Source organism: Numida meleagris, chromosome 4 (genome assembly GCF_002078875.1).
Source record: "Numida meleagris isolate 19003 breed g44 Domestic line chromosome 4, NumMel1.0, whole genome shotgun sequence".
Taxonomy (NCBI): domain Eukaryota; kingdom Metazoa; phylum Chordata; class Aves; order Galliformes; family Numididae; genus Numida; species Numida meleagris.
The window spans coordinates 45,154,510-45,168,687 of NC_034412.1; the positions used below are offsets into that span (position 1 = coordinate 45,154,510).

At 42.5% G+C, this 14,178-nt stretch overlaps 2 protein-coding genes across 5 annotated transcripts in view; one reads left to right on the plus strand and one right to left on the minus strand.

Moving 5' to 3' along the window:
• WWC2 (WW and C2 domain containing 2) overlaps window positions 1-14,172 on the minus strand; it is a 90,116-nt gene extending 75,944 nt beyond the window's left edge. For 3 of the 4 annotated variants that reach the window (XR_002438942.1, XM_021397426.1, XM_021397425.1), the window contains exon 1: window positions 13,854-14,172. Coding sequence is in view for 3 of the 4 variants with exons in the window: in XM_021397426.1 (XP_021253101.1) it covers window positions 13,854-13,984 (131 nt within the window). In the remaining variant the exon portion in view is untranslated. Of the gene's footprint in view, window positions 1-9,923; window positions 9,989-13,853 lie in introns of those variants that run through there. The other variant, XM_021397427.1, reaches the window with a different exon arrangement.
• The window catches only part of DCTD (dCMP deaminase), a 55,119-nt gene continuing 54,749 nt past the window's right edge, over window positions 13,809-14,178 (plus strand). Inside the window, exon 1 of the mRNA XM_021397433.1 lies at window positions 13,809-13,947. The gene's annotated coding sequence lies outside the window, so the exon portion shown is untranslated. The remainder of the gene's footprint in view (window positions 13,948-14,178) is intronic.

Genomic DNA, 14,178 nt, shown 5'->3' on the forward strand with positions numbered 1-14,178 from the left:
TACAGTGTATTAAGTAAAGCAATTAAAACAAATACAAGGAAAATTAACAAAGACAGATGCGTACAAGCACGGACTTTGACCTAACAAGGACAGATTTCCAAACTCACGACGCTAAATGCAATTCTTTTTTAGCTTATCTGCAAGCAGTTAGCATGGCTAAAGCTGTGCTTTAGAAAGCATGCGAAAAGGTTAGGGAAGAAAAAGAGGGTCGTGATTATTCACAGTCCAGCAAAAAAATCTGCTTTCTGCGTTTCAGACTCTGGGGACTCCACAGTAAGTTTAAGAGAAGAAGCTGGAATTTCCTGATCTGGCAGATATCACTTAGGGTGGGGGAAGGATAATTCTCAAAAGAGCTTTCAAATGTGAGCTTGGAATTGTGCCGGACAGAACAATGATTGATTTAAATCAGCCATAAAACAAGAGATTTCATCTTCTGTCAAGTCTTTGGAATGGTAGGAGTTAGAGGAATCATCAGTGCCACGTGCTTGTTTAATGAAAAATCCATTCTTTTGCATTTTGTTCTAAACATTTCAACATGCTTGTGTGACGATCGTTTCATGCTTTCAGTTGTCAGTATTGCAAATATCTCTTTTTGTGCCATGCCATAAAGAACTGAACTTCTATAGGCAAAAACAGCAAGGAGGAAAGGTAGGCTTCTGCAATAAAATAACACACATTATTTCCCAAAGGCGATCTGCATAGCTCTTCCGTTGCTTTCAGTACACGTTAATTTTATCCTTTCCCAATCCAATTCCTGTGTTTCCTTAGTTTTTACACTGGTCAAATACTGGGAAAAACTCTGCTCTTTATGGAACTCTGGCTGAAAGGCCCTATGCTCTGCCCTTTTTGCTGACATGGCTGCTTTGTGCCAAAGACAGAAAAAGTGTTTCATTTTGCACACCACATTTTTTCTCCTCCACCTTACTACTTTCTCTGTGTTGAAATCACTGTAGCTCTATCACTTTCCTTTACCATAAATAGATTGTAACAAGGTTTATTCTTCGGTTTACATATCTTCTATGCATAGCAACACCACTTCAAGGAACTAGTGACATCCACAAGCAACGGAGTAACAGCACTACTTGTTTCTTAAAATTAGGGTATTTCAATCATTACCAGCATTTCTGAAGCAACACAAACAAGACTTCCATCCAGAAGTGATTGCTGCTTTCAAAAGCCTTCGCAAAACATGCTTGGCTTTCAGTGGTGACACCTGACTTCTTTTGACCAGAGCCTGCAGAAGGAAAGCACACCCTTGCACATCAGAGATAAACAGGGTTTGCAAAGGAACAGAGTTTGGCTTCTTGTTTTCCAAGCCTGGATTGCTTTCCTGTTGTCCCTCTGAAAGCAGGCGCTGGGAGATATGTAAGGAAGCATCAGTGCTTGGTGACCCTCACTGGCAGCCGAGGAATTAGTCCAGTTGATGGAGCATGGCAATCCACTGTGCCAGCTGAAGAAAGCGGGCTAGAGCTTTTTTGATCCTTTCACCGGTCGTCGGGGAGACGTCTTTTCCCTTTGCTAACCTAAGTTTAATCAGAGCCCAAAGAACTTCACAGCACTGCCATGCACCGTGCTTAGGCTATAACCAAAGTCCTTTAGCCAGGTAGTAGTGAATGGGTTCTGCAGCCTGGTAATCGCTGCGGCAGTAAGGACACAAGCAAAACGATCCATTTGGTAAGATGCTCCTGGGAAAGTCACTTCAGGCAGAAAGATGGTTAAGTCTCTTTGTCAGCAGGGACAGTGTAGAGCACAAGGAGCATGGCTTGCAGTTGCCACATACAGAATGAGGCAGAGAAGGGTCAGAGAAATCCCTCTACAGAGGTACAGAGGAAGCCTGCAGCCTGCCATAAGAGACGAAGCTCCCTGCTAAGACAATACAGGGACTGAAACACTTCAATGCTCACCTTCACGTCTTTGCTTCCTTCTGTCTTGCTTCCTCCAGCTGCTATAATGCCTCAGAAAGAGAAAACAGAAGGGGGAAAGCAATTTCCAAGGCCAAAGGTAGCTAAAACACAGCTAGAACCATCTGAACTTAGTTTTCAGGGATCTGCAGAAGGAAAGCCTGGCTAGTCCTATGTGCATGGCCCAAGGAGGAGACCCAACAAGGGCTGCATGGAGCAAATCATGCTCCTCCTGCCAGCTGCTAACAGCCCGACACGTGCTGCTAAGCTGCCAACAAGCTCAGATGTATGGCAAACTTCAGCACATGAGAAACGTTGCACTCTGCTGCTGCCATCGCCCTCGCCTCCCCTTTATTTATCCCACACTGCTCCTACAGATGGAACGATCTGAGTGGATTTCCATCACACTCCTATCTGCTGCTTATTCACTTGAGGTATGTTCCGAATGAAAAGAAAAGCGATCATACACAAGAAACAGAGGGCACGCAGGGCACGGCAACTGAAGCTGGAAATGGCTGTTGATAAAAATCTGAGAGGAATTTATGGAGATTACAAATTGTCTTTGGTTAAATATTTCCAGTGATAGGCACACCTCAATGATATCTAGAGGACAACAATTACACTTCACGGAAGTTTTTACAGCACTGTTTCTTTTTATTCCTTTGTTTGTTTTTCCCCCTCCAGAAAAAAATAAAATCAGTACATTCCATTTTCAGAAGTGAAACCTGCATTTCCCCTTCCCTGTTGCCTCAGGTCGTGGCAGCTATGGAACCAGGCCCAGCCTCGCTACCTGCACCAGTTCCTGCATCCCGGAGAGCTGGCTTTCCAACAGCACTGCATCAGTCTCCATCCGGACAGGGACTGCAATCTGATTCTTCCACATTCCAGACCGGTGCCCCGACTAACAAGCGATAAAACCTTCCCAGTCTTCCCCACTCCCAGAAGAGCTCCCTCACAAAACCTGCTGTCAAAAAGGAAGCCTGTAACATTCTATACAGACTTATCAACACTTCAGGTTCTTGGGAAAAAAAAAAAAAAAAAGCTGTTTATTCAAAATGTTTCAACTAACTTCAACTGTCACTCTGTCTGATGACATTCATTTCTTCGCTTTTCTTCTGCCTGTCTTTTCAGTGACAGTCCAACGAAACATCCACCCTTGAAAAACATGTAGCACATTACTGCCATGTTGATATTTTAATGAAGTATTAAAACGGTATTGCTTTTGTACACCACTCTTATGGATGTCACTTGGAGCTTCCCCTGTGACAAATGCATCTTTGTAATTAAAGTTTCTAGTCGATCGGCATCAATTAGTAAAATAATCATCCGTTACATAGTTTATGTCTTCAGGTGGAAGAATAACGCAAAAAAAACAGCATCTTCATCAGTTTTGAAAGAAGTATCTCTATATACACCAGCTTGAAATGATTTTTTTATTGAAATTGAAAAGAATTATTATTCTTCCTAGACTTGTAAGAATAGGTGGAAGAAAACCATGCAGCAGAAGAAAGATTAGAAAATGCTAGGATCATCAAGAACCCCACGTAATTTAAAGGCAACTTCAAGATAGCCCCCAATCAAACCAAATACGCAGCCAGCAGGGCAATTCTTTCAAGTATTCATCCATAGGTAGTAATTTAAAAAACAATCACAGCGCCGAATAAAAGCTGTTATGATCTGTGAAGTACAGCAAGGTGCCATTCAGGAGAGTTGTTTTCAATCATCTCTATCTCAGAAAGTGCTTTCTGGAACAAACTCTAACACGCCGTCCCTTCCAAAGTGACATTTGAAGGAACAGACAAAAATGACAACTAGATGCTTTTAGTATATACAGTAGGATTGATGTCAAGATTACGTTGCAAATAACGCAGCCCTCATGCAGGTATCTTTAATAAACCAGCCACTAGCGGTAATACACATTTTCCCCATTAAATTCTAAAATTCAAATTACATGCTATTTGCTAAGCATCAGATCTACTTCAGTATTATGCAGCACAGTCTTCAAAATGAGAAAGAAATCTAACTTCTGTACTTTTGCACGTAGGATTGACAGGTAGAATAAAATAAAACTTCACATTATTTTGAGGACACTACTGCAGTGATGGAGCAAGTGTCATGATACTGCAGCACATCACTGGCAACCTCCCACTGCCCCCATTAATTCCCATTCCAGTACAGCACATTTTCGTGCCCTTGTCCTGTAGCTCCTTATCATCATTTAATTCTTCCATTAAAGGTACAGCTGTTTGGGATTGATGACTTCATGTGAGGTACAGTATTAAGGCCTGTCTTTGAACTTAAACAGATTAGATCAACATATTACTTCTCTGAACCCAGGATTTTTTTTGCCAAACATCGTACGTAGTTAACTTGATGATCTCCCCCAATAATGCCACGTTTCCCCACAAATGTCCAGTCAATAATGTAGGAAAGGCAAGTTATGAAACTCTGAAATATTTGCTTTTAGCACTAATAGGATTCTCTTCTCTAGAAAACAAAAATGTACAGGAAATAACAGCTATAGGAGGTTCTAAATTTTTTTTTTTTTTTTAAAGAAAAAAACCCAAACCCTTAACTCTTCTACATTTGTTGAAGTTTATTTTTCTTGCCAAAACCCTGCCTGGATAAATAAAGTTTTAATGGCTTTCATGTATTCTGAGGAAACAGGCCAGCCAGGTCCTGAATGCAAACCAATGACCTGCAATGGCACAGAACTCCGGGGCTCGTTTTACATCATTGTAAGCAGTGGGAGCAAGTGAGGCAGAACAAGACTAGCAAGCAGGAATGTAAACAAGAACCAAAAAGCCTAACCCATGTCACCATAATAATTTGCTTTGAGCGATTCACCTTCTGGATTGTCATCTCATTAAACTGCTAACACAGCAGTCTAACTAATTAAGGACAATCCCTTACTGAACTTCAAGCTTCGGATCTGTAAAGTCTTTCTCTGAAAGAGTTGATATAAAAATAGAGCACGGGGATGGTAAGCACCAGGAAAAGCAAACAAGCAAGCAACAAAAGAACATCTGAAGCTCAGAAACTTGAAGAAAACATGTTTAACACCTACATTCCTGAGTATTAAGCCCTCCTTACTGCAGCATCAAAGCACTGGCTGCAAGAGCCTGACTAGAAGGCATACAGTGTTTGTGTGTTTCGCTGCATCCCATAATTTCTCTGGTCATTCGAACACTATTTCAGGAATGTCCTGCAGAGGTCTCAGATGATTATTCACAGCCATAGCATTCTACAAGTTAGCAGAATGATTACAAACGTATTAACAGTTCGTTTCAAACATTGCAACATTCACAACATGATGGAAAAAGGTCTTTACTCCTTGTCAGATTGCTATCTTGAATTGCATACTCTTTGAACAATCATTTACTACTTGATGTTTCAGAAAAATGTACGTTCAATACGTAATCCTTCCACTGCCGACAGTCCTTCCTGATGCTGGAACCCACCAGAACACCACCTCGGCTCGCTGCTTCAGCACAGAACAAAGCTGACAACTGCTCAAGTAAATGGGAAATAGGAAAAGCTTCAGCCAACCTTCTACCGCACAGGAACATTCATATTGCAACACAGCAGAATCCGGTGCTTCTCTAAAGATTTACATTCCAATCTTGAACAGAAAAAGGAACGTGATGATTTATTTTCTTACTTCAAAGGAGCAAAATTCAAGTCAGACCTTCAGAGGTTGCAGCATCTTAGCAGTATTCTGGTTTTTCTCTCCAACCCTGTGGACATTCCAATTCCAGTTTTGGCAGTTTATCACTGTGCACTCTGGAATGTAGTACTGACTAGCTGCGTGCCTCAAACTTGCATCACAGCTTATTTTGCAAATCTCTCTTTGAGAGGAGGCCACAGCACTCCGAACTAGAATCTCTCACTGCTGTGCAACTGCATCCAAACTAAAAGAAGAGAAACAAAAAGGAGCAGGGAAGGAGAGCACAAGTCTGCACTTGCTACTACAAGTCTCAAACAACAGCAAAAGAACACACTAAAGTCAGATCCTGCAAACAATAAAACTGTCTATAACTGAGAATGTGAATAAAGTCAATCAAAATCAATCAGTACAGAAAAACGCATATATACACATGTATTGCACACTTCAGTGCTGGGCCAAAGAAGCACGCATACGTAACGACACCTGAAACTGAACATTCGTAGTGCAATTCACGGCAGCCAAATGTTTTAAAATTGAAATCAAATCCCCATGGACAGCACACATTTGACAAGAAAAGTAGGTGTACACCTGTGTGACAGACAACCTATAGGAATGTCACTTAATTCACAAAAAAATTGGTATCACATGCATCTCTGATGAAAACACAGAAGACAATAAAGGTCAAAGAGGCTTCACAAGCAATAGTAATCCCAGACAGCTTAGAGATGCAACGCACATTAGATTCCATTACAGTGTCCCACTTTCCCCACTGTCCTTTCAAACCAAACCCAAACTTTCAAATGTTCCCTCCCCCGCTCAGCTCCCAGCTACTCCAGCCTTACTGCACTACAACCCTTTCTCCATAACAAGTGCTCCCCACAGCACGATCAAAATAAAACCACTGCCATATAGCTGTAGGACAGAGGACAGGGTATTCTGGTCAAATCCAGTTCCCTGACAAGATGCAACCGAGACACAGACCTGCCACGTGTCTAAAAGGTAGGCAGCACTCATCGTGCTTTGGGCACACTTACTGCTGCATGGCACAATGTGCTCATGCACCATCTGCAGAATATCATAAGTTCATCTGCCATATGATCAGAGATACCTGCAGCCCTGTCAAACATTCTCAAGCATCTAACAGAGGCAAGCTCTTCAGAGCAAAGGGCATGGCACCGAATCAGTAGTAGTTCTTCACCAGCCATCGCTGCAGGCCATATAAGCTCATCTGACCAAGAGTACAGTTTAGCACTTGAATGTACTTTCAAAAGAAACAAGAGGTGCGCAAAGGACTCTTCCTTAATTAACAACAGGAGAAAGTTGCTAATATACAACAGGGAATGTCCCAGCAGGACCTTAGTTGAAAATACAGATTCTTCTAGATCTTAAAAGTAAAATTAAGTTTGACATATCTAGACATTGAAATCCTGATTATAAGAACAAATCATATATTGTGGAAGGCATCCCAGTATAGATGCTCTGCTTTTCAAATGAAGACTGAAGTTGGATTTAATGAGTTGAAAAAAAACAGCAGAGATGCACCAAAGCAGGTCCAGCATGCGGTACTTTACAGGGGAGAGTTCCCACTAATGTGGAGTAGGCTTTCCCAAGACAATGTATGTCTTCACATGTACAAACAATTACTTTGAATATACTAAGTACTCCGAGTTGATGAGATAAAGTTGCCTTTTTTCAAGTACAAACAGTATTCAAGTTCAAAGGATAGCATCCCATCTTGTTCTATGAGATGCAAATGACTCTTCCAGTTGGCAGAATACGTTCATAACACTCACATACCGCCTCTAGCCCAGAATCCTAAACAATCCAAAACACTGACCCTCAAGAAGCTCTTTGATTACCCTTTTAAAAAGCAAGAGCCAGAGATTGACTTCATCAGGTAGGAACTTCACTATTACCGATGGTTTTATACAGAAAATTTCACGGGAAGAGCATTCAGCAAAGCTCAAAATATACTACTTCAAAACAAAATAGAACGAAAGCATATAAAAAGAAAAACCATGCAAAAAGCAACCAAAGGGAAAACAATTTCTGTATCACTCCAATTTTCAGCCCACAGCTGCTTCTTCCAAATGAAGAACAAGCCAATTTGTCCACAGAGACCACTCTCTCAAATGCATTAATGAAGATGAGCAGCTCCTGTTTGCTTCACCCAATAAAACACTCCAAGCCTAGAGTTACATCATCATTCTGCCTGCCTATTTTTACTGCAGGACAACATTTTCAGGGTGAGATACTTCTCAGTTGACCTTAAAACACGCTTTATGAGTAATAAGAATAAAATATAGTAAAGTCAGAATTTCTAATCTACTTTCATACACAGTAAAAATCAGCCATTCATAAGCACATTGTCAATAGTGGCACAAAACAGAATCTAATTCTGGAACCATGCAATGACAGTTTCTCTTGGCTTCCACAGTTTTACAGTAACAAACATTAAAACGGTCAATAAGAAGTTTGCAATATCATAAAAATTTCTTAGTGACAGAAAAGATGCTTAGGATCAACACACCTGTGATGGCCATATTGCAGCTTCACAGCAAAGCAAAGGTGAACACAAACACACACACATAGAGACCAATGGAGAAACTCAAAAGAAAAAGTGGATGCAAAGACCACTGTTCCATGGCTGGTGAAGTTGATCTATCTGCACTTCTGTCGCTGCAGGACCACTCTCCCATTTTGCCCCATCTCATTTTAGCCTAATCACCTCTGAGTTTACTATTTATCCCCTAGTTTACTGCTGGTTGGCAAGACAGGAGCATGGAAACAGAACCACGACAGTCCAGACAGAGGGATGCATTACCCCTCTGCAAGCTTTTTCCACTTCTTATACAGGTTGTATATATAGGTTGTTCTAATATGGACTTATATGACCCAGCATAGCAGTCCTAAAGTCTCAGCATTGTTTCCATTCACATCTGTCTGAAGATGTGTCACCATTGCAGTACTGCCATATGCTGGTTCACTTCCATTCTCTTCCATTATTTGCATGAGTACTCTTCTGATTTTTAGTCATCTGTATGATATAAAAACTATGAAATCACAAATATGGGTAACACTTCCTAGATTTAAATGAGTGTCAACAACAGTGAAATCCATGTAATGAAATTCAACTTGTCTCCATTCATTATCAATTTTAGTAAATGAAAATAGGGAATCTTCTTTTCTTATCCATAATTATAACCTTAATAAATGACTAAGCACTGAATTTTCACCAAAAGCTTGAACACAAGTTATTTAACTGGAATAAGACAAGAACTAACAGAACCTGAGCAAATACTTGAAGTTGTAAGTAATTTGTCCTATTCGATCACTACACAGACCTCTATCCGTACGACAAAAACTTCCTTCACAACCATTACTTCGAAATAAAGTTGGTTTCCTATCACTGAAAAAATAAGGTAGTTCTGAAGGACTCCTTTGTTTAGCCACACTGTAATAGGAAAACATCTCTAGTAATCAGCTCGGCTCCATTTGAGAGCGTATTTTCCTCCTTGCGTACAATTTCTCATTAACTGTGTCTTACATTGTGCATGAGAACTACGGTAACATTATCCTGTAAGTCAAGATAGGTTTTAATTGAAATAGCTGTAGTAGGCAAGTACTACAGACGTGGGTCTGGGTAAACCGCAGTCTAGACCACTTGCCCCATTTTACGTAACAGGTCACAGTCCTTGGCTCTAGCAGCGGTGCATACTTTGCACACATAAGCAAATACTCCACAGCATTTCCTGACTTGTTAACTTTATGTGCTCTGAGATGAAAGATATAGAGCGGTCCTATCGCTCCCAGAGAAATAAAGAATAGAAGCGTTATATGAGTTACCACACCATTTTCACTAACGCTAAAATCAACAACACGTAGCCCCGAGCAATTGACAGGCTGGTTAAAAAACCCACACACACAACCACTATGTATTTTAACGCTGTCTGATGCTATCACAGCTACATTAGCACTGCAGTATTGGAATTCTGCTTTACACTGGATAAACAAACAAAGGTGTCAGAAGTTCAGGCACAGCTAGTCTCTCATTGCGAGTTCAGAACTTGCATCACGGGTTTTATTTTGAATAAATATACATCAATTAAATAAAAGCAGTTCCCAACCTGTCACTGAAACCGGAATGAGATACCAGACAGTTTCACAGAGAATATGCACATTCCTGGACAGACAAGCAGACACGAGCAAGTTAAGCGGAGTTTGGATGAAGAACAGCATATGACACCGCAGGCTGAAACGAGGCAGGAGAAGACACTGGGAAATACTAAGCGGGGGAAAAAAGCCATTGTCTGATCCCACTACACAGCTACACAAGTGGGACACCTCAGTTGTACCTTACATCAGCAGTGTTAAGATTTGCACTCAAAACAGAATTAAGATCCATCTCTGCTCAAGTAGTTTCAATCTCAGCGCCGTCCCTTTTCGCCACTTCTGGTGCCCACAAGACAGGAGAAAGCAAGCTCCGGTGAAACACGAAGTAACAGTATCCTTCTTTTCTAAAGGAAAAGGACACAACATTTAACTTTGACAACTCCCACACAAGTAACTGAAACCCATGACAGAAACTGTAGAGTTTTCAACTCCCCAGAAGATGAAAGCAGCAATGGAAACTTCATTACCTCTCCACATCAGCACTAAGAAAACCCTTGCTAGCAGTCTACCAAAGCTCTCTGGTTTCTGCACATCCAATGTTTCTCACGCACTGTCTTGGTTACGGAGTTAGCGAATCCCCTAGAAACATTCTCGGGCAAGTATATCATGAATGACTTTAAATACATCTATGTATTGGAAGCTGCTTCTTTCCAGTGGAAAGAGAATTGGAGGCAGGAAGAAAGTGGGCTTTTTTTCATAGCAGCTCATTCCTTTCCACTCCAACGTGAATGCAGACAAACATTTAAGTAAAGACAGGTTGCAACTGTGGAATTTGTGATGTGGAATTCATTTTAGAGAAGATATTAATATAGCTATGTATTTTATGTCAGTGATGATGAGTAGTGGAGCACAGACCATTTACTATGCAGAAACCAAGACACAAGAAGCCTGGTATTCCTGATGAGAAACCCAAACCCCACCCAACTGCAAAAGATCTGAGGGCACTGAGACTCCCTTCTCCTGCTCTGTTCCTCTCTGGTGTTCCACTTTGTTTGTTCCACCTAGGACTATGACAAACACAAGACCCGCTTAAAATGCGTCAGATGATGGGAAAAAATTAAAGCTTGTCTTTCTAAACTTCTGCCTCCGCCCCAGCCTTTCTTAATCGCCTATCAGAAAAAAATAAATAAATCACAACACTTTACTGTACACCTCAGCATGCCAGGAACTTGAAAGAGTCCCAAGCAAGCTTCAAAGAGAAGTATAAATTCCTCTAACACTTTCACACTTTTCCATCTGCCTTATCCTCTCTGCTCCATAGTTGCCTTTTCATAACTTTACCAAGTAATAGCAGGATACAACTAGTATTTTTTGGCTATTCAGCTACAATAAATCTGTTCTAGAGGAACTGACAAGATCAGTGAGTTCTCAGGATGCTGTAGCTTGGAGGAGTCATAAACAGAAGCAATAACATCCATATTTTTAGTCAGTGAAAAAGTCGCTACAACTCCATGTTCTCACTGTTATGCCTCCTCTTCCTCAAACTTCCACCTCAGAGTATCCTCCCCTTTCAACCATTAGTCATCAGTGTGGTAGCTTAAGAGTTTGTAGAGAGCAACCACTGCTGAAGAGAAAAACATTAAAAAACTGCAGAACAGAGCAATTCAAATAACTGTCACAGCACTCCTGAAAACACAGAAGTCAAACCACCTTTGCCCTCGCAAGCGTGAACTTTGCTAACATCAGTGGGGTTACCCTGAGAAATGAAGAGGGCAAAAACAAAACAAAAACTGAGCCTCAAGGTTGAAGTTGATGTGAGATTTTCATCACGTTGTACACAAAGATATCATCACAGTAACAGACCTACACCATATACACAGCAACAAGTACTATCAGAATGCCTAGAAAAGCAGATGAAGCAAGTATTGGTAAATTAAAAAAAAAAATCACGACATTTTCCAAGAAGCTTTGGAATATGGTATTTTCTCTTTCAGTTTCTTTCTAGACATGAATATTTTGTACCAGTAACAATGAGACTCCCAGTTCTTCCCAAATACACCTGCTGACCCACAGGCATATGGCAGAAGTCACACAGTACTGGCTTCCAACATTCGCATCTTCTAAATCAAAGTGGATTAAAATGTATCTTAAAACACCAAGCATGACTTCTCTACGTAAAAATATCCAGGGAATGCTGTATAATAAAAGCAGAAGGAAAAAATGTCAATACAGATATACCTCTTCTACTCTTGCTTTACTAATGAAGGATTTTAGGTCCACAAGTATTTTATGAACACTTTTTAACCTCCATCACAGAAAGAAGTTGAAAACAAAGCCTTAAAATATCAAACCATCTTTAGTCTTTCTGCAGAATGCATTACCTTCACTTTGACAAGTTAAGGTAAGCCTTAGTAACAGCGCAAATCCAGATTCTACTGTACTGACAAACTTGGAAGATTACGTCTCAGTTTTACTGACAGCAAGCCCTCATTATGTCCGTATGGTTTCAGAACATACATTCTCCAAATACCTGGGAAATACAAAGGACTCTCAAGCAAAGCCACCACAAGGCTTTCAAACAATTCTTTTTCCAAACCAGGTCACCAATACAAACAGATTGTAAATACAGATACTGTAAATACAAGTAATGTAAACTGCAGATTAAATGAGCATGTCTGTCTCCTGTGTGGGCAATTCAGCTTCACAGTTGAACCATGTATACTAAGTTAGGAATTACACAGTGCAAAATCCCTCTGCTTGTTTTCCGTGACTGACAAGGGTAAGCAATTATTTCAAACACCGCACTTTCCCAGAAAAGCATTTACTTCCTTAGTTCTCGTGACAGACTATCAAGTCTCAGGACTTGATTTCTCCTTCACCTGTAATCAATGTGTTAATGAAACAATATTTATCCTGTACCTTGAGGATGGCAAGCAGGCCATTGCTACTCACTTAGCTGTGTAGCCTCCTAATAAGAGCGAAGACTCAAATTTTACCACCAAGTACGCATACCCATGAACTTTTCAGGGCTAGAGAACACATTAGTATACTCCTGAGGCACTCTTATAACAAGTAGGTTCTCAAATTTCACTTTTTGCCTCACCTCGATTGCACCGCCTCATAATCTGCTTTGCAAACAGAAATTAAAAGTTTAACACCGACTAATTCTTTAAATATGCTACTCCTAGAGATAGTAAAGCCAGAACTTTTTATTGTCTGCAGTAAAAAATAAAAATCAATGACTCGAAAAGGCCAATTTATCACAGGTGTAATAAACAACACCATCTTATACACTTTACCACCTCACTAATATTTACAAGGCATTTAAATTCCTTTGCACTTGAAAACACGTTAAGCACGAAGTTCACCCTGGCTGGAATTTGCTGCTGCAACAAGTGTGACAGAGGAGCGGGCCTGTGCAGCGCGTGCTGCTTGTCACCGCTTCCCTGTGCGAGCAGCCGGCAGCAGGCTCCTCACAACTGCCTTTCCAGCCTCGGAGAAACACAAACCCAGGCCCTCATTTATAATGCAGGACAGCTTGTTCCACACATTTATAATGCCTTCCCTAAGTTTCCAACAACTCTTACGGACCGTTTTTAATGGTATATTATACATAGTACGGAAATAACGTCAACACACGCACAAAGTTCTCTCTTCCAATTACTTTTCAGGAGCTCTGCGGCCAGAACTCGAGGGCAGGTACCCGGGCGGCACGGCTAGCAGGGGCAGGACCCGCCGCCCATCTCGAACGCCACCGCCTCTCCGCAGCTGGAAGACCTGCCTCGATGACTCACGCACTCGCAGCACGCGAGTTGCCCACGCCGCTCACCAAAGCGTTTTCGAGACGAGTTTTTGCAGCCTTCAGACTTGGAAGAGGCTGCGGCTGGCGGGGGGCTGAGCCGTGCCGAGGCCTAGCGGGCACACGAGGCCTGCGGCCGCTTCCCCGGCACAGCGCGGCGCTCCTCGGGCCGGGGCGGCCGGGCAGGAGGCCGGAGGTGCCGCACGGAGCGGCTCCGTGCTCGGGGCGGGGGCCGGGATGGCGGCCGGCCCCTCGGCCAACTTTTGTACCTGTTGGGCGGCCCGGCCGCTCTCGGCGCCCGCGGCCACCTTTTGTCCCGAGCTCGGCGGCCGCAGGCCGGCAGCACTCCGCTGCGGCCCCGCCTCGCACCCACCTGTCCCTGGGGTCGATCCAGCTGGTCTGCTTGGTGTTGTGGTCGATGTAAAAGACTTTGCCGTCGTAATCCCTCGCCTCCTCCCAGCCATCGGGTAAGGGGAGCTGCCCATTCCCCGCTTTCCTAGGCATGGTCGACCGGCGGGGGCGGCTGCTCCATAGGGACGGAAAGAAAGAAGGGAAGCGGGAAAAGCCCCCACCCGAGCCGGGGCGACGGGGAGGGGGCCCGGTGCCGAGCCCGGCCCGGCGCTGGGGGACACGCTGGCGGCAGCCCGGCAAACGCTCCTCCGCCGCCGCGGGCTCTCAGTCCACCGTGCCGGGGCTGC